Raw genomic sequence first — 21,632 nt, forward strand, 5'->3', positions numbered from 1 at the left:
TAGCTCTCAGATAGCGCCCCTCCCAAGCTCTGCTCTAGAAATTTACATGGGTGCAATCTGCCCTGGCTTGGACTGTCAGCCCCTTGGAGGAGGAGTGGGGGAACATCTCCAACTGTGAGCTCAGTGCAGGACTGACACCTCCGGAGGTGGGAGGATTACACCTGTCAGTACCTGCCACAGTTAAGTTGGTGTAAGCATTCCTGGTTAGGATGGGCACTACTCAATGCAGATGCATCTGAAGAAGAGGGAATTTTAAACCCACAAAAGCTTATGCCCAAATAAATCTGTTAGTCTTTAAGGTGCCACCGGACTCCTCATTATTTTTGTGGATACAGACTAACTTGGCTACTCCTCTGATACTTGGCATCACTGACAGGCAGTGTAGTGTGGACATGAACCGCTGCAGCAATTACTGTGTTGGCTGTAGGTTGACCTAACTCAGGTCAACTTAATTTTGTAGGTCTTACGTCGATCTAACCTGTAGCGTAGATGAAGTGTCTTTGTACAGCACTATTATTGTGAGGTGGGGCTATGCTCCAGAGAAAGTATGCTAGACAAATAAAATGACTGCCCCCAAGAGATTAGTGGTAGAGTCACAAATGTTTGCATTTTAGCTAAAATCCTCATGCAATTCATTCTTGGTTTAGTACTGCTCAGCTTGGTAGAACAGCAGGATTTTCAAAAGATTTGAGGATGAGAGAATACATCATCTGTGTGTTGCCTGTATATGTGAGGGATGGGTTTTGTAATGAGGGACAGTTGAGGTGTTCTAGATTGATGGACTGCTGATGCACTAGTTATCCTCTGGGCACCAGAACTGTGCCAGGCCATTGAAGGCTCTTGGTAAAAATATCTTCAAGTTTAATAGTTATTGACAGATGTTGTAAGAATGTTTTTATATGGTTGGTTTTCATAAAATTAGATTGTGAGATGTACATTGTAATGAATACTCAGGATTCAATCTGAGCAGACCAGCTCTCTTCCACAAAGATTTCTAAATGAAAAGAAATATTAAATTTCCTCTTTCTCTTCCTCCCTTCTACCAGCTAATCAACATATTGTGACAAAAGTGAACTTTTTTTTATTCTGCTACTAAAATATTAGGGGTTAACCAAGAAGAGCCAGAGCAGCTAACACCTGTAAAATAGTGTGCTCTGAGAATGAAAATCTGGCTCTAAACATTAATTACTTGCACTGTGGGAATTGTATACTTGCTACATTCAGCTCTTCATCCCCTTTTAGGCCATGTCTAGGTGAGGTGGAAAGATGTATTTTTAACACACATTAAAATCTTACAGCTTTTCTACGTAGAAAAATTATACAGCTTTAACTGTATAGTTAAAGTGCCACAACCCACTAGTGTGGATGCCGTTATAGTGGTATAAGGATGCTTAATATCATGGTAGTTTAATCCTGTATGAGATTCATAGATTCCAGGTCCAGAAGGGATCATTGTGATCATCAAGTCTCACCTCTGGTATAACAGGCTGTAGAATTTCCCTAAAATAATTCCTGTTTTGATTTTAAAATTGTCAATGATGGAGAATCCACCATGACCCATGGTAAATTGTCTCAGTAGTTAATTACTCACACTGTTAAAAAAAAAAAATGTATCTTATTTCCTAGCTGAATTTGTCTAGTTTCAGGTTCCTTTGTTGTTCCTTTCTCTGATAGATTGAAGAGCACAGTATTAAATATTTGTTCCCCATGTAGATACTTATAGATTGTAATCAAGTCACTTCTTAGTTTGAGTTCTTTGAATCTCTGACTGCAAGGCATTTTTTCTAATCCCTCAATCATTGTCATGACTCTTATCTGAGCACTCTCCAGTTTATCAACATCCTTCCTATACTGTGGGCACCATAACTAGATACAATATTCCAGCAGCGATCACATTGTACGAACTATCCTCTCTACTCCTACTCAAGAGTCCCCTGTTCATGCATCCCAGGATCACATTAACTCACTTGGCTATAGCATCACAATGGGAGCTCATGTTCAGCTGATTCTCCACCACAACCTCTGAATCTTTTTCAGTCGTTTCTTCCCAGGATAGTCTCCCTTTTTGTAAGTGTGGACTACATTCTTTGTACGTGTTTAAATCTACATGTGGCCATATTAAAATGCATGTTGTTTGCTTGCACCCAATTTATCAAGCCATCCAGATCATTCTGAATCAAGGACTTGATGTCTTAATTATTTACCGCTACTTATCAGGCACCTTTATACTGTTGCAACTGTTTCCATGCAAGGTTGTACTGAGATAACTATTGGGGTTAAAAAAAAAAAAATCACAACCGTACCTGAAATAGCCAACCCAATACAAAAACTGTAGAAAAGGCAAGTTTTGATTTTTAATTTGTGTTGAAAATACCTCTTTTTCCTAGTAAAAGTAAGGCCTTAGAATCTTGAAATTTTATGGGAATATTGTCAACTTGAAATCTAGTTGTGTTAAAAAGACTTGAAAATAGTTTCTAAGTACTAGACTGGCTTCTGAATCTGCCTGCCAATATTTGGTTTTGATTGCATTTTCCTGTATTTAAAAATGTTTTGTTCTCTGTCCACTGTTGCTGTTTTGAAAGATGAACATAGACAGGGAAAGGAAAGCTGTACCTGACTGCAAAGCAAATAGTGAAAACAGCTGTAAGCTGTGCTGTAAAGTGCACAGAGTAAAACAAAATGAAAATTAGAAAATATATTTCTCCACTCTTTCACTTATAGTAATCTTAGGTGTTGTAACAACAATAAATAAAATATTTTAAAATGTCGTCTTTTTTTTTTTCCTGTGATTATTTTGATCATACAGAATAGGGGGTCTGTTGTAGTGGGGTGTCTATAAATTGTGAACTGCTACTTTGTAGGAGGAGTGAGTCTGACTGAAGTGTATATTCTGATTGTGGAATTTTTAATATTTGCCTATTAGAGCTTTTATATAGGTGCTGTTTGTTTTTATAAATCTAAAGAAATCATTGGTTCTGTTATTCAGGCCCCAGTCCTTCAAAGAGCTTGCAAGGTTTTAGGTTGCCAACCAGATCTTCTCAAGAGCCTGTGAAATTTCACTGAGTTGAACTGGTCCTGCACCCTATTTGCTTTCTTGATGTAGTTCTTGTGGGTTTTCACTTTATTTTTAATTTGTATGACTTCAATTACACTGCTCTACAGCCAAAATGCTTCTGAAATAAATGTAGTCAAATTTTACTAATTCTGGGTCACTGAGAACGAAAATCATGCTTAAAATTGTTGATTGGTTCTAGTCTAGCTGTTGGGCTCCAGACTACAGCAGTGGAATCTCCTGGCAGGTGATGTTAGGGTTTCCATGTTCTGTGACCGTCAAAGATCTGTCCCATCCTTCTTCACGGAAGGTAATCTTGTAGCCTGCAACAATATCGATGGTGTGATGGCACCCTCAACATCATTCACGATCCAGATGAGTGGAGACTGTCATTGATTCATCGAAGACGAGTCTTAAAGCTGTTTTGCTGCATAGGCAAGTTTTGCCATCAATACCAGTTGGCCGTGCAGTCCATATGAAGAAACCTATGACAACATGAAACAACTGTTGAGGTGCATAAACTATGACCAACATCAGTGGCAGCTTGTGGGCAATTTGAAGGTTGTTGCTCTCTTGCTTGGTCTGCAGACTGGATACACAAAGTACTGCTGTTTCTCTGCGAATGGAATAGTCGTGCAAGAGATTCCCACTACATCAAGAAAGATTGGCCACTCCGACAGTCATTGGAGCCTGGAGGAAAAGTGTTGAGCATCCATCGCTTGTTGAATCAAGGAAGATTTTGTTACCACCCTTACACATCAAGCTGGGTCTGATGAAGAACTTTGTCAAGGCATTGACAAAACACAAGCAGCTTTCAAGTACTCCGTGGAAAATTTCCAAGGTTAAGTGAAGCTAAATAAAGGAAGGTGTCTTTGTTGGTCCTCAGATCGTGAACTTCTTCGAGATGATGCATTTGACCATGCACGCGTGGCAAGGAAAAGACGTCATGAAAGCCTTCCAGTAGTGGCAATAAATTTCTCGGAAACAACAAGGCAGACAACTACAGGTTGTTGGTGAAAACCTCCTCAAGGCATACAAAAGCCTGGTTGCAACATGTCACTAAAGATACATTTTTGCATCTCATCTAGATTTTTTTCCACCGAATGCGGAGCAGTGAGCAACGAGCACGGCGAGCGATTTTTCACACCAGGACATTTCTCCATTGTTGCAATGCTGTCAGGGCAAATGGAACCATCAATGCTCGCAGACTATTGCTGGACAGTGACAAGAGATGCTCCATTTAACAAATACAAAACAGAAGCCAAGAAGCACCGAGTAGACACGAATAGGACTAAACATGTACATAATAGTTTTTTGCCTTTTGTTTCATAATAAATTTTATTTATAACCTTGCTGATTTTTAAAGTGTTACATAAACAAGACAGGTGAAATATATCATGTAAAGCAACCATAAACACATGAAAAGACCTAGGTTTACAATTTATGATTAAAACCTTCTACACAATTACATAGACATAAAATATAAAACTTAAATATCTTAGAAACAGTAACCAATCGTTGTTTAATTGTCATATTGGAATTCAGCACATCAAGATACCTAATAAATACTACATTTTATCTCTGAAGCAGACGACTTCTCAAAAATTGTAGACCAGTGTTATAAAGGTCATCCATTTAAAAGAAATTTAAAAATCCTGTATCCCATGCATTCTGACAATACCAGTGCACTGAATGAACCAATTTCTGAATTTCATTTAGAAACTTGAGTCTTCTAGCTCTGATCATTGTGAATGTTGTGTTTGTTTTTTTGCCCATTGTGAAGACTTAGGGTATGGCTACACTTGGAAATGTGCAGCGCTGGGAGTTACAGCTGTGTCGTACAGCTGTGTAGGAACAGCGCTGCAGTGTGGCCACATTTGCAGCATTTGCAGTGCTGTTGGGAGTGGTGCGTTGTGGGCAGCTATCCCAGCGTTCAAGTGGCTGCAACGTGCTTTTCGAAAGAGGGGGGTGGGGTGGAGTGTGACAGGGAGCGTCGGGGAGACAGAGAGAGTGGATTTTTGGAGCAGACACTGTGTGACAGCTCCCTGCCTTGCAAATTCTGGCCATTTCCCCCACCCCTCTCTCAATCACTCTTAAATGTAAAAAGGCTTCAGACCAGATAAGCAGCTTCTCCGACGGACTCCCTCCCCCCCGCCGTGCTGTTTGTCTCCTCAAGCAAACAGCTGTGAACATTCCAAAACCTCGGCTCGGCTCACTCGCTGGAGCAAAGAGCAGCTGTGTTTGGTAGCTCCGGGGAGTACCTTCCGGTTTGTTGTAGACAGGAATTCTGGGATACCTCTTAATACCCTGGAGGCCAATAACAGTGCTGGTGAGTGTCTACACCTGAGGAGCAGCGCTGCATCACCAGCGCTGGATTCGCTACTCCCGTAGCAGACCAGGAGTACAGTCAGTGCTGCAGCCAGGGAGTTGCAGCGCTGGCTGAGCTTTGTAAGTGTGGACACCGAGTAAGTTGCAGCGCTGTAACCCCCTCACCAGCGCTGCAACTTGCAAGTGTAGCCAAGCCCTTAAATTTACAGAGTTAAGGAATATTTGCTATAGGCTTTATGAATTTTTCCGGGGCTTTGGAGCTGTGCTCCAACTCCACTCCAGCTCCAGACACAAACCTGCAGCTCCACTGCTCCAGAGCTGCTCTGCGCTCCAGCTCTGGGCTCTGCTCCAAAGCCCTGATTTTTTTTTTTCTAAATTTTTATTTCTGTTTTTTGCTTGAAGTTGGTGTATTGGCCATACTATTAGAATTTGAGTTTCTTCATTGGATTGGCTACTTCTTGATACAATGTGAACTAATCAGTGTGTGTGTGTGGGGGGGGGAGTTTAAATTTATTAATTTAATTTATTAAACTGAATATACCAGTAAATCACAAATTTTGTTATGCTAAGAATTAATGTCAAAGCAGCAGGACAATGAATTATGAAATGTAGGAGTTCAAATATCTTCTAGATTTTTTAGAAAAAAAACACTAAGTAAACTCTTTGACAAGTTTTGTAGACTCAAAATTTTTTTTATCTATTTATGACTAACAGATGGCTGTGTAAAAGTAGACTTGTGTACCTGTCCGAAAGTCATTACCATCTGATGACTTGCTATTTGTGCCTGTGTGAAATGAATTGATGATGTCATGCCAGTTTCTAGATATCTGCACACAAAAAATTGCAATTGGAATGCTTTTTGGCAGAGTAGCTAGAAAATCAAGGTTTGGTTGGGCAAGTAGACTGAACTATCTTTTAGTCTCTAGACGTGGTCCATTTAGGTAAGGACTGAGGCATCTCATTGGGCCAATGAGAAGAAATTATTCTATCTGTGCAGTGGATGAAGGACCAGACTCCAGGGCTGTCAGGATGACTTTTCACAAACAGTAACCTCTAAACTTTTTCTGTAATGGTTTAAAACAAGTTGCATCCTGTTACCTGCCACTGAAAAATAGATATTACACCTCTACCCCAATATAACTCTGTCCTCAGGAGCCAAAAAATCTTACCGTGTTGTAGGTGAAACTGCGTTATATCGAACTTGTTTTGATCTGCTGGAGTGCACAGCCCTGCCCCCGGAGCACTTCTTTACTGTGTTATATCCGAATTTGTGTTATATTGGGTTGTGTTATATCGGGGTAGTGGTGTAGTTACAGCTGTAATCATCTCAGGCAATATGAACAACAATGGGTTTTCTGTGCTTGAATATGAGTTTTACAATGAAAAAAGTAACTAAAATATAGATTAACTCTTCCTATTTCATGTGGCTTTTAAAACATCCCTTAACAGTTCTTGTTGAGCTTTTTGCTAAGTAATTTGGTCTCCTATCTTCAGAAGTTTTATTTCTTCTTAGAATGAGAATATGCCTGTCATGAGGCTTTATTTCTTTAAACCTTTTAAAAAAGTTCTTGAGACTTTTTTATGGAAAGGAGGAAAACTTGGTACTAAATCCAAGTTAGGCATTGCTTGGCTTCTGCTTCCAAAGCTGCAGAGCTCAGAGTTTCCTTCTTATTGAATGGCAAGAGATTTAGAATTTCAGCAAAGATGTAGGCAGGCTCAAAACTCATGGGTCACGGGTTAAGTCTTCCGTAATCATTTTACAGGGAACAGTCCTCTTTCACTGATCTTGCTTTTGCGAATTAGAGCCAGGCATCGGCATAACTTTTTTTCCTAAACAGCGTGGAGGTGAAATTGGGTGTTCGGTGTCATTTTACTTGTTAAAATACTAGTGGAAATAAAAGCTTTGATTTAAAATAAAAAAGCAAACTCACTGTACTTTCTTTGCATGTGCAACTCTACCTCGATATAACACTGTCCTTGGGAGCCAAAAAATCTTACCGCATTATAGGTGAAACCGCGTTATATTGAACTTGCTTTGATCCACTGGAGTGCACAGCCCCACCGCTCAGAGCACTGCTTTACCACATTATATCCGAATTCGTATTATATCAGGTGGCGTTATGTCGAGGTAGCTTTGTATTTGGTAGATGAGATTACATTTTTTTGTGTATACATGCTGTGATTAAAAAGTTATATTATTTGACACTGTTGATTTAAAAAAGTTTATAACGTTGATATTCTTTTTTTTTCTAGCATGTTCTAATTTATCCTTCAAGTCCTGTGAAGAATGTCTAAAAAATGTTTCAGTAAGTGTTTTTTTTTTTTGTTTTTTTTTTTTTTTGTCTTTTTTACTATTTTGCTGTCAGAGAATCTGGTGATGCTTACATTTAATGAGATGATGCTGAAATGTCTTACTACAGCTAACTCCTTAGCTGTGCTGCACAGGCTCAGAGGGGAGTGGAGAAGGAGATGGCAAAACAGTATGTCATTAGAAAGAGTCATGCTGTCTGAAGTGGCTCATAGCTGTGTGCCTACCTCGGAGCAGACTGTCAAAAGCAGTGCAGACACCCCAAACTGGTGATAGGTTTTATAATTAGATTTCACCAACACAGTAACAAATGTGAACTCCTGGATCACTATATTGGTCTTGTTGTAGAGTCACAGACAGTCCCCTTAGGCTCTCCAGTCTATCTTGCTACCCAGGCAAGCTAGACTTAATGATAAATGGTCACTTAATATCACAAAATATTCAGGTTGCTTCCAGTCCCAAGAGACCAGTTACTTACTCCAGATCAATTGGTACCCTAGATCTTCCACTAAAGACACTGCCTGTAGCCCATCCTGTACTAAACTATCTAAAGATTTATTAACTAGGAAAAAGAGAATTATTTACAGGTTAAAGCAAACAAACATATACACAAATAAGTTGCAGTCTAAATCCTAAAAGTGAGAGTTGTAGTGATCTGTCAATTCACAATGTGTTTTGGCAAATCCAGGGATAACCCTGAGGGATCTCTTGGTTCAGTTTAGAGTCTGTGGCCCTGTGAGAATGCAAACAGCAAAGACCTGAAAATTCTCTTGTGACCCTTTATCTTTTACGTTTAGTCTTCCAGTCTGAGATGAGCTCCCTTGCACGTTGCATTTCCAAGATTCAGTAAGGCCATTCACCTATTCTTTGTGTTGCAGTGTTCCTTAATGGCCTGTTTTAATCTTGATAAGTCTCCTGAATGGGTGGGGGAATGATTCCCATGCCTGGGTTCACAAGCTCAGTGCAAACGTTTTCAAAGTTATAAAGCAAAGTTTACATTATTTTTATAGCAGGGAAAACGGACATTGCAAGTGAGATTACTGCATGCAGTAACTTACAAGCATTTTATAGCGCCTAAACACAAAATACATTATTATAAGACTAATAGTATTGTTCAAAATAAGTAACACATAGGTGAGCTGGCTTGGCTTCCAGCGGTGAGTTTGTCAGTTCTTAGCTAAAGCCTTCAAGTGCCAGCTCTGACCAAAACTGATTTGCCAGCATCATAGAAAGCATTATCCAGCTAATGAAAAAGTAGGAATTATTGTAAAACATCTTTTCACTAAGAAAAAATAAACAGTCTTGTGTTTTCCCACATATGTTACTTTGTTGTAATGGGTCATTTCATTTAGTCCCAATTAGCCTTGTGACAGCAAATTTTAAAACAATAAGATGAAATATGCTGCTTCTCTCGGTACTGGCATAGCGCACACAGTGAGCAACTATTAGCCCTCCACTAGCTCAATATGAGACTAGCAAAGCAATAAAGAAAGGCACTCATCATCTTTGAAGTAGAAGACAGGAGAAGGTAAATATGAGTCATCTAGGACAGTGGTTCTCAAAACTGGTCCAACGCTTGTTCAGGGAAAGCCCCCAGCAGACCAGTCAGGTTTGTTTACCTGCCGCATCCGCAGATTCAGCCGATCGCAGCTCCCAGTGGCCGCGGTTCGCCGCTCCCGGACAATGGGGGCTGCGGGAAGCAGTGGCCAGCAGATCCCTCGGCCCGCGCCGCTTCCCACAGCCCCCATTGGCCTGGAGTGGCAAACCACAGCGAGTAGAAGCTGTGATCGGCTGAACCTGTGGACGCAGCAGGTAAACAAACCAGCCCAGCCTGCCAGGGGCTTTCCCTGAACAAGCGGCGGACTGGCTTTGAGAACCACTGATCTAGGATGAGCTTGTAACTATTGATGAATTTATTTATCACTGACTTGACTATGTATAGGAAGCTTTTTGCATGATTTTCTCTTTTAATAGATGCTGCTTATAAGTACTAAAATGTTGGCATGTTAATAGGTGTATTCCTGACACACACACCTCATACGCACTTTACATCAACACAAGTGAGAACTACTCAGGTGCACGGATAAGAAAATAAATCCACAGTGGGGGGTGTGCTGAAGATACCAAGAGAATGTAGATATGTTATCTTCAAAGTCTGTCAAACTATTGACAGTGTATTACTTCCTTTGATGACAGAATGATGGATGATGCAGTGAGACTGCCTTAATATCATCAGGGCTGACCTTGGAGAGATGAGGTTAGACTTGACTGAGCTGATTCACGTGACTGAGCCGATGTGCAGAAAAATAACATAAAAGGCAGAAAGAACTAAACTATTGGCATTTATGTATGTAAAGTAAAGGCATTAGATCACTGGAAATGATTTTTTTAATTCTCAAAGTAGAAAAATACCCAGCTGCTCATTTTGGTAGGAAAATAGATGGCAGCAGACAAATGAAAATAAGCATTTGGGGAATAGATGATAAAAATTTCTAGTAAATCTTAAGGCTTGTCTACACTACACGGTAATTTTCAGTGTCTACATTACAGCCTTCCTCTCACCAATGTAAGTGCCCTACTACACTGACATCCGAACTCCACCCTCCACAAGAGAGATAAGGCTTATATTGGTGCAGTTAGGGTGATACAGTGCCTGTGTAGACACTTCATCTGGTATGTTGGCTGTCTTATCAGTTTCACAACAGAGCTGTGAAATTGATAAGAAAACCAGACAGCTGCCCCCTGCTTCCCTGAAGAGCTGGGTGGCTGGACCCTGCTCCCGGCTTGGAGCTGGGGGGAGAAGCCTGGTGGGGGGGACCCCCACACCCGCTCCGTGCCAGGCTTCTGGCAGGGAGTGAGTTGGGGACGGGCCGAGGAGTTGAGGTAGCTGGACCTCGCTCTCCTGGGGCAAGAAGCCGTGGGTGGCTTCTGCTGGCAGGGAATGAGTAGCGGGGTGTGGGAGGAGCCCAACCTTCCCGGAACCTGTGGGGCAGCCAGGCTCTTGACAGGGAACTAAGAGACCAGGCTCTCAGCTCCCCATACTGCCCCTCTTAGGTCGGTGGAAGTGCTCCTGCTGAGTATGCTCACCACTGATCCAAGGATTGTTGTGTGGATGTACATTACTTCAGTAATTACTGCGGTGGGTATGAGTTGACCTAATATAGCTTGACTTAGTTGCTTGGTTTAGTTTTTTACCATCCCTACCATATAGATCAGAATATTCAAACTTCTGTCACCTAAATAAAAGCGGTCTCATCTTCAGAGTTTCTGGAACAGTTGCAGCTTCCATTGTGAGTTCTCTGCATTTTAGAAATCAGGCCACTTTTATTTAGGTGCCTAAACGTAGACTTCAGGTGCCTTATTTTAGGTACTACATCTGAAAAATTATGGCCTGAGCCCTTAAATCTTGTAATTGAACATTCTGTATTGACTTCTGAAAAGAGAGCTTAATGGCATTCTTTTTGCTGTGGTTATAACATTACCAGTTATGTTATCTGCTGAACACTGTACCTCTTGATAGACCATCTGTAGGATGTCTGGCATTGGATGCAGTCAAAAAGAGGCTTCTATTCTTCCTGTTTGTATGCATGCATGGTGGCTTGATGGTGACTGGAACAAGAAGTTCCAAAACAGAAGACGTAATACAAACAAGACTACTTAACATTGCATATTAAAATCTTTTGCTTGGGTGTATATATATTGCCTCTTTCCCTGTTTTTAAAAAAAGCCTAATTCTTTATATTTTTTTCCCCCTAGAGATTTGAGAAGTGGATTTTTTTAAATTGGCTTTTTACCATTCCCCTCATATGTTGTTTTGGCCAGAATTAGTCCTTAAAGTTTATATTACTAAAATCAATTTCAGATGTAGTAGCAAAAATAAAAAAACCTAAAAATAAAGCAAAATGACACTAATAAATTATACTCAGCTTTTTAAAACAGCAGTGACTATACATGCTGTAACTCTAATTATAGAAGATCGCAGAAGCAGCATTTTGTTGCATTCATGAGACTAAGAATTGTTCTACTTCGATACTCCATGGGGGATTCTGTGTCAAAAAATTAAATTCTGCAAAATTCTACATATTTTATTTGTCAAACTAATGCAACATAATCATACCTGTTTCAGTTGTTTTGGTAATTTATTTAAGCTACAGTAACTATTCAGCATTTCCTAAACACATGAAACTTAAGTTATAAATACTTGGTAACTAATACCCTGCATTCCAGTTATAATCCTGGATTTTCATTTAAATTACATTATAGAATGCCAACCCCCCCCCCAAACTGGAACGTCATTTTAAATTGCTCAGACTTAAACACATTAAAGTTACACAGTTTTGCTAATCATTGTCCTGGACCTGGCTGTGTTTGTGTTGGGAAGTGTTTGCTTCTGATTGTCCTGATCTTTTATTGACTGCTTAGTAAATGTTTTAGTTGCCCTCAAAGTCTCTCTTTCTTACCCATTTAAAAAAAAAAAAAGTCCTGAGCTGCAGTCTAACCCAATTGTGCCACTTGGGCACAGGAAAAAGTCTGAAAACACGTGGATCTTCCTAGCTGATTCCCCTACTGTCATTTATAAGGCTTTATATCACTCTGGCAATGTAGGGGCCTTAAAACTTTTACAGGTTCTGTGCTCCTTGGGTAATTGATTGAGAATGGGAACAGTTAACTAACAATGGAAACATTAACACTGTTACTACACATTTCTGCCTTGGGGAAAGAGCCTTCCTCCTGCGTAATTAAAAAGACCTACAGCCTCCCTGCCCAGTAGCAAGTGAGAGGGACAGTGTCTCTCTCGCTTATTGGCAGGCACACATGCCCAGCCCTGTCCCCCGACACCAATGGTCTCCTTGCCCCCTGCCGCCGCCCCTCCGGCAGGCACGCGTGCCCAGCTCCCCTCCCCCTGCAGTGATTTGTATCTCTGAGACTGCTCCAGGCAGGCTGGACTAGAGTGCTGTCTGGGAAGAGATGCCTCTTCTCTGTTTTCCCCCTCCCCCGCCATTTCTTTTGCATTTTTCTGCATGGAGTGCACAAATGTGGGGAATATGAATTCTGAACCTGAGGATTCTGTCAGGAGTCTAATAAGATATTATCCTGATAATGAGTACAGCCTAATGCCACAAGCTCACTTAGACATCATGTAAGATCCGGAGTCTGTACTAACAGAGTCCAATGTTAATTTGGGTCCTATAATAATATCAAAATACAGTGCAAACTATGATTATAATCTCTGCCTAAATAGACTAGCAAAATATTTTCAAGTGTAGACTGTCATGAATTTGACAAGTGTTTCATAATACGAGTGAAATTTGGTTGTCTTGTAGCTTGCTTTAAAAAAAAAAAAATAGCGATAGTAAGGCAGTTCCTGTTTCGACATCAAGAATAAATCTGCTAAATAATTTCTTATTTTACCCTGTACTCCATCACGTACCAAATCTTCTGCCCTTGAGGCTGCATGCATTTGTAACAGTTACATAGGCAGTCTCCAGAAAGTGCTAAAGTTAACCTTTCCACACTTACTTACAGCCAGCTGCAGTTTAGCAGTGGCTCTAATTATCAGTCAAGCTGATTTTTAGGCTGGCTGTTCTTCATATATTCATACAGTTTATCTTGCATATTACAAGAAATAGTTCAGCCAACACAAACAAGCACCATTTAACATCTTTGTATAAAACTGATCCTGTAAAGATACTCGTTTTGGGGAAATTAAAGCATTCTGTTTGTTTAGACGTTCTTAATAAAATGAAATACCCACCTTTTCAGAAAGATGATTTGAACCAAAGCAACATGCACCACAAGCTACAAATAATGAATTGCTCTGTCCCCACCTGCAAGACAATGATTATCTCATTGATGTCAGAACTTTATTTTCTGCATGTGGCTTTCTAACATGACTCCTGGAAAGAGAAATAAAACAGCATACTCTGCAAAATAGATCATGGTTCTAAGAGAGATTTTTGGTGATACAATTGGATCACTAATCATTTCTAGATAAAATCTTTCTGAAGTGAGTAGGTCCTATTAAAATGTGATCTGGAAAGGTCTCCTATTGAAACCCCATTCTTCATTGATTCATTTGTGTGGTGAAGGAATTCTGAATTAGTGTCAATATTATATTCCCAGATAAAAATTAAACTAGAATTAAGGCTGAGTACAAATCAGTACTTAAAGAGGAAGAAACATTATAGCCATGTTAGAATTACAGCAATCCCAGGAAATTCAGAGTTGAAGTTAAATTTAAAAGAAATCTAAACACATTAAGGTATTGAAATGCACAGTTAAGCATCCAAACGATCTTAACTGTGCCCCATAGCAACACTATTCAATAACCATACAATTATGATTAGATCTTAATGGTATTTTGTAGTTAAAAAATAATAGCAGGAATATATAGGAGAGGTGCAACATTGCTTTAAGAAAGGAAAGGAGTGCTATGACACAATATTTGCAATGAGACAGACATTTGAAAGAATGATAAATGGAGGGCATAACTGCTGCTATTCAGTGTCTAATGATCTTGAGAAAGCATATGGGTTCTGCAGAAGCTGGTATTTGGAATATTGAAGGGAGAGGGACTTAAGAAAGTGGAGATGATAGAGGAGCTGTCTTGAGGGTCAAGAGCTCAGGTGGTAACAATTTCAGAGAGTTTTAAAGTGATGGGATTGAGACAGTGAGCCCACTTCTCTTCATCCTAGTTAAGGAGTTAATTAGTAGGAGAACCAAGCTGGTGTGGAGACAGAAAACTAACACATGCTAATGATCTGGCCCTTTTGTCTGCCAGCAAAGAGAAATTGGTAAATAGAGTATCAGAATGGGCATCTGTGTTTGAAGGTCTTAACAAAAACTGAAGTGGAGTGGCCCGCTTGCCCATGGGGCAGGGCCTCATGCTTCCCCCACTCCCCACCACCACTCAGTCTCCCCAGTCTAGTCTCTTGTGGGTCTCATTTACTTTGGTCTCACTTCTATTGTTGGGTTTAGTGTATGAGTAGTGGTTTTAGCCTGTGATTTGCAGCAGGTCAGACTAGATGCTCTGGTGATCTGTTCTGGCCTTGAATTGTACAACTCTGACTCAAATTGACAGATTGCTTAAATATTAGATCATTGAGTACTTGAAGAGTAAGTGCTACACTTATGGGGAGGATATACGTTCTTTTTTCATGTTTAACACCATTATTTGAAAGTTTTGTTTTTTTTTCCCCTAAGTATGAATTCAGTTTAGCCCTAACTATAGACCTGCAACCAGGGCTTCCATAATTCATGTAGGGCTTCATTCTTCAAGATCACAAGACACAGCATTTATACTCAGTTAATCTGAAATTCTGTCCATGGACTGTAGTATTGAGGCCCTTGTTTGTAAATAGCTGCCTGACAGTCAGTAGTTGTAACATGTTTTTGTTTCTCTCCTGTGCAGTGCCTTTGGTGTAATGCAAGAAACACTTGTATGGACTATCCTGTGAGAAGTATTCTTCCATCATCTTCACTATGTCCACTCTACGATGCTCGATGGGGTGTTTGCTGGAGTAGGTACTAATAGTAATTTTAATAAACAGATGTAATTACTTGTAATTCAAACTATAGTAAGATAATATTGATTTTTATTCCAGAATTAAGTTGATCATAGTGTAGAATTTATGATTTAGAATATGTTCCATACCGTCATCTGAGTGGGATACCCAAAGGTACACTGCCTGAGACCCTTAGAGCAGCCTTCTCAGGTACAGAGTAGGGGCGATCTGCCTTAGTAAGCACGTCAGGACCTTGACACTTAAAGGGGTTGTTATTCCAACTCTACAGGAAATGGGATGATGTGTGTACTCTCTTCACCTTGGGTGAAGGCAGTCAGCGTGATAGAAGCATGTTGCTGCTCTAGTGGCTGCCTCCTGTGCATGGCATGCACAGACAACTGATGGCAGCAGAGAACTGGTGCTATTCCAGTACTTACGCTGGAATAAATGTAGATGGAAAGTTCAAGAGCGTATGAGAGTGGCTCAGGCTGAGGATGGAGGTGTGTGGGTGCTCAAAAGATGCAGTTGAGGTTAAAAGGGGGAGGGGAGAAGCTGACGAGTGGAATGGCATCACTACTTATTTCCTTTTTACAATTTGTGTTGACAGATTATGCAGTCTAGCAACTTTAATTCACAAATTAGTTTTATATCTGAATAATGTAAGGATTTTGACCCTTATGGTCTGTGTAACTTGCATGGCTTGTCATTCTGAGAAGCTGTATGTTAGGAAGTTCTTGGTGCTATACAAAATAGGAAGTGATGATCCCTTCTGTGAATTCACAACCAAAATGGACCAACAAGAATCACTTGCGTGCATTAGGAGATATCAGGATGGCTTGATTTAGATCAGATTTTAATCGTGATTTAAATCAGCAAGCAGGAAATCTTGATTTAAGACAGAGGTGGACAAACTACGGCCCGCAAGCCATTTTAAGCTGGCCCGCAAGCTGCACCACGCAGCCCAGCCCCGCTTCAGCCGGGGTGCTGGGTCCGGGACTGCACCATGCGGCTTGGCCCTGCTCCAGTGGTTCCAGCTGGGGCGAGGGGTTGGGGGCCGCACCATGCGGCTCCTGGAAGCTGTGGCATGGCCCTGCTCCGGCTCCTACATGCTCCAATAGGAGCTGCAGGGGCGGTGTCTATGGATGGAGCAGCATGCAGAGCCGCCTGGCTGCGCCTCTGTGTAGAAATCAGAGAAGGGACATACCACTGCTTCTGGGAGCCGTTTGAGGTAAGCGCTGCTCGGAGCTTGCAACCCTGAGCCTCTCCCCATGCCCCAACCCCTACTCCTATCCCTGATACCCATCCTGCTCTCCAAACCCCTCGATCCTAGCCCAGAGCATCCTTCTGCACCCCAAACACCTCATCCCCACCCGCACCCCCAGCCAGAAGCTGTATCCTTTCCTTTCCCACACCTCTACCACAACCCTGATCCCTCGCCTGCCCTCTGAACCTCTCGGTCCCAGCCCAGAGCACCCTCCTACACCCCAAACTCCACATCCCAAACACAATTTTGTGAGCATTCATGGTCCTCTATACAATTTGTATTCCCTGATGTGGCCCTCAGGCCAAAAAGTTTGCCCACCCCTGATTTAAGACATGTTTTAATCATGTTTTGCATTTGTACTTTCTAAGTTATTTTCCTAAGGAATAGCTGATTCTCATTGATTGGTAGCCATTAAAACATGTTGCTTTGCAGGTAAATATAGCCTGCATATCAGAGTTGGTGCTTTTCTCTCTGAGGATACACGGTATACAGTAATGCCTTGGTTAACGTGGTAGTTATGTTCCTGAAAAATGCGGCTTTAAGCAAAACGATGTTAAGCAAATCCAATTTCCCCATAAGAATTAATGCAAATGGGAGGTTAGGTTCCAGGGAAATTTTTTTCACCAGGTCTCTGTGTCTCTATATACACACGGTATACGTTTTAAACAAACAATTTAATACTGTACACAGCAATGATTGTGAAGCTAGGTTGAGGTGCTGAAGTCAGAGGGTGGGATATTTCCCAGGGAATGCCTTACTGCTAAATGATGAACTAGAACAGCTGAGCCTTCAAGAGTTAACACGTTGTTGTTGTTGCCGCCTCACACTTTACAAGGCAATACAAATGGAGGGAGGGGAGACAGCATGGCAGACAGACATGAGAAAGATGCGCATTGCCCTTTTAAGTACACTGACCCCACTTTAAGTATGTTGCCTTTTTTAAGCAAGTTGAGACAGCAGCTACTGCTAGCAAGTTCCCTTCATCCCATGTGTCTCCACCACCCCCATGGAGATGGGGTAAGCGGTGGCNCAAATTCTCAGTAGTAGTTTGGTTCCTTTTCCAATTTATCAGATCTTTTGTTAGCTTTATAAAAGTGCTGTTGGCCCGGCACAGCAAGCAGGAGGTTCCTGGGAGCAGCTCCAAGGCAGAGGGCAGGAGCAGCACATGGCAGTGGGGGACAGCTGAACTGTGGGCAATTGATAGCACAGGGAACTTAGGGGAGCAGGGAGCTAATAGGGGGGCTGCCGGTCCACCCTTGTTCCTTGCTTCAACGGGGTGCTCTTTCTGCAAGCAGTGGACAAAGCAGGCGGCTGCCAAACAACATTATAAGATTAGTTTCTTAACTTTGCATGAGCTAGTCATTGAACTTAACTAGTTGAATAAACTGAAATAAAGAAAATATTCTTTCTGTATCTGCAGAAGGAGGCTATTGCTGTCAAAAGCTGGTTTAGCAGTTCAACAGATTGTGGTTCCAGGGCTTAGCTTAGCCAGTGACTTCCATTTCAGTGGTTTGACTGTCTTCAAAATTTAAAATTAAAATTGACAGCCTATGTTAAGGCCTAAAATTACAATATATTAAAAATTTTTTTGCATTTAATTTAAATTAAGCTGTGTTTTTTCCAAATTTTAAATAGGTATATTCAAAAAACTATTTAATTTAAATTTAAATTTAAAAAATCCAGTTTTTTATTTAATAAAATAAAATTTATCTGCTCTGGGAGACATGGAGGAAGGCTAAGTCTTACAGCAGTAGTGACAGATTTTAAAGAGATTTACAATTAATAAATATTGTTCCTTTGAGCTGTTTAATTTACTTGCTTTTAAAAGAGAAACTCAAACTACATATTCCTGAAAACTGATGATCACTGTTCAACTTCTGATGCCAAATGGTGCACTGAAAAGACAAATTCTTCCCTGCATATCATTAGTATGGGAAGTACTTGCAATTACTTTATTCAGGTTTTCAATTTGTAGACTGACAGTAGCTTAACCACGAAATGAAGACTTCATAATAGCACACCTTCAACAAAATAAGTGAGCAGTTGCCAAAAGACTTCCTCTTCCCCTTCTCTCCTTCCTCCCCCCAAGTTATTACAAGTTCTGTGCTGCAGCATGCCATAATGAGTATATGGTCTCATGGAGTTTGTCTCAGACACAGCAGGGAACTAATTCCCCCCCACTTGAGGATGGTGCTGTTATTTCTTTGTCGCAAATGAAATGAAGCAGAGCCACTTATTTTTGACTCACTGTTGCTGAAAAAGAACAGTGCTGCTCGTGAAATGTATTTTCATGTTCATCTGTGTATTGGTGGAAAATGGAAAGCTGGGCAACAAATAGCTCCCAGAGACCAGTGATATCTGGAACCTGACATGCTGACAAATGGTTGCTCAAAGGTAAAGGAGGAAGATGAGTGTAAAAGGAACATCAATTGAATTTATTGTATTTTCATGAATAAATAAGTAAATAAAGTAACTGGTGGACGCAGGAACACAGACTACCATTGATAGTTGTTCCATTTTGTTGATAAATTGTATAGTCAATTGCTTGACCACTCTTTCGGTTTTTATCCGTGTGTAGACATAACCTAAGAGAGCAGAGACAATTGGGCATATAATCTACCATCTACTCTTGGAATGTGGTCGGTCTCCCTCATGCTGCTGATTTACTTACAACCCCAGTAAAGAAAATTAGAGCATAGATGGTGGTTGTTTGAGTCAGTGTTTGTTTGAAGTTACAGTGGCCCCTCTTAAATTACGTGAGATGTTAGGCTACAATCAGGGTCAGTCTAATCATAACAATTGTTAATAAACTTAATTACAATCTAATTTGTTCAAAAATAATCTGTTCATATGATTTTTATGAATTTTAACTATGGAGAAGAATTAATATTGTTCCAATATTCAGATCATCAGGACAAGGAAAATACTGACAAGATGCTAAATTGTTTAGAGTCCATTTTAAAAATTGCCATATATACTCAATCATAAACCGGTTTATTTATAAGCTGACAACGCGCCCCCTCCATGGATAAGTAAAAATGGAAAACTTTTATACCCTGTTCATAAGCCAACACTATAATTCAGGGATCAGCAAACTTTGGCTGCCGGGCCATCAGGATAAGCCGCTGGCGGGTCGAGATGGTTTGTTTACCTCGAGCATCCGCAAGCACGGAGGTAAACCTAAGTAAACAAAGTGTCCCGGCATACCAGCGGCTTACCCTGATGGTTTGGGACAGCAACTGGTGGGGAAATTTTTTTGGAGGGGGAGGGGGGGGTCTGGGAGTCAGAGGAGTAACCCCTGTGACCATCCCTCACAAGACCCCACCCTTAGCCTGGGACCTCTCTTCCCCCACCTTATCTGGGGAGGTCCAGGGGAGGATATCTGTAGCCTGGCTGGAGCTGCTCCGGCAGGCTGGGCAGTGCAGCCACGGCCTGCTCCAGCGGGCCGGGGGGAGAGCAGTGTGGCCAGAAGCAGTCACACTCTGGCCCTGCCGCTTCCCTTCTGTCTCTGCTGGCTGTGCTGCCTATCCTTGCTCCCTCTGTTGAGGGAGTAGCTGTGTCCCACCTCTCCCTCTCTATACCCGTTCATAATCCGATCCCCTTCTCTGGGGCTTCCCCTTTTTTTACTAAAAAAAAATTCAGCGTATGAACGAGTATGTATGGTAATTTGAACTTGTTTGTCAGTTCTCAGAAAACTCATTCTGTAGTCAGTGAGTATTTGCTGTAAGTTTGGGGAGGATATACATTTTCATCAAAACAAAGAGGTTGACTCCCTGTTGTCAGTGCAAAATGGAAGTCACACTTAACTGTTGAGATGGACCAATATCTCCATAATTTATTGAAGTGTGCCAGTCAGAAGCATTAAGGTTGCATCCTGATTTCTTCTTTGATGGGTCTTTTTCCTACAACTCAGCAAAAACATCAATTTTAGATTTAAAAAAAACCTCAAAACCACAAAGGAATGAATTATTTAAGAGTCAGGTGAAAATTAGTCATAGTGAGGGGAGATATGTCATCAAGAAAGATATTGCAGGATTTGGGATGGGGGCAAGACAACACAAAAGGGAAGCAAGAACGATCAGGGCCATGGAAAAACTCTCTCATATGGAGAGATACTGAAAAGAATGGGGTTGTGAGACATAAGAGGGAATATGAAGAAAAAAATCTAAAACAATGAATCCTAGAATATCAGGGTTAGAAGAGACCTCAGGAAATCATCTAGTCCAACCCTCTGCTCAAAGCAGGACCTAATTCCCCAATTAAATCATCCCAGCCAAGGCTTTGTCAAGCCTGACCTTAAAAACTCCTAAGAAAGGAGATTCCACCACCTCCTTAGGTAACGCATTCCAGTGCTGCTTCACCCTCCTAGGAAAAAAACTCTCTCACTAATATCCAATCTAAATCTCCCCCACTGCAACTTGAGATCTTTACTCCTTGTTCTGTCATCTGGTACCACTGAGAACAGTCTCGATCCATCCACTTTGGAACCCCCTTTCAGATAGTTGAAAGCAGCTATCAAATTCCCCTCTCATTCTTCTCTTCTGCAGACTAAATAATCCCAGTTCCCTCAGCCTCTCCTTGTAAATCATGTGCTCCAGTCCCCTAATAACTTTTGTTGCCCTCCACTGGACTCTTTCCAATTTTCCCACATCCTTCTTGTAGTGTGAGGCCCAAAACTGAACACAGTACTCTGGATGAGGCCTCACCAATGCCAAATAGAGAGGAATGATCACATCCCTCAATCTCCTGACAATGCTGCTGCTTATCCAGCCCAAAATACCGTTAGCCTTCTTGGCAACAAGGACACATGGTTGACTCATATCCAGCTTCTCATCCACTGTAACCCCTAGGTCCTTTTCTGCAGAACTGCTTCCTAGCCAGTCGGTCCCTAGTCTGTAGGAGTGCATGGGATTCTTCCTTCCTAAGTGCAGGACTCTGCACTTGTCCTTGTTGAACCTCATCAGATTTATTTTGGTCCAATCCTCTAATTTGACTTGGTCCCTTTGTATCCATCTCTACCCTCCAGCGTATCTATCACTTCTCCCAGTTTAGTGTCATCTGCAAACTTGCTGAGGGTGCAGTCCACAACATCCTCCAGATCATTAATGAAGATATTGAACAAAACTGACCCTTGGGGCACTCTGCTTGATGCCAGCTAGACATGGAGCCATTGAT

General features: G+C 41.2%; 1 protein-coding gene across 2 annotated transcripts in view; it reads left to right on the forward strand.

The window, feature by feature from the left end:
* The window catches only part of LOC116835352 (pituitary tumor-transforming gene 1 protein-interacting protein-like), a 56,400-nt gene that overhangs the window by 789 nt on the left and 33,979 nt on the right, over positions 1–21,632 (forward strand). Inside the window, exons 2-3 of one of the 2 annotated variants that reach the window (XM_032798145.2) lie at positions 7,634–7,686; positions 15,100–15,208. In XM_032798145.2, coding sequence (XP_032654036.1) covers positions 7,634–7,686; positions 15,100–15,208 — 162 coding nt within the window. Of the gene's footprint in view, positions 1–7,633; positions 7,687–15,099; positions 15,213–21,632 lie in introns of both variants that reach the window. The other variant, XM_075062338.1, reaches the window with a different exon arrangement.

Source organism: Chelonoidis abingdonii, chromosome 2 (genome assembly GCF_003597395.2).
Source record: "Chelonoidis abingdonii isolate Lonesome George chromosome 2, CheloAbing_2.0, whole genome shotgun sequence".
NCBI classification, from domain to species: domain Eukaryota; kingdom Metazoa; phylum Chordata; order Testudines; family Testudinidae; genus Chelonoidis; species Chelonoidis abingdonii.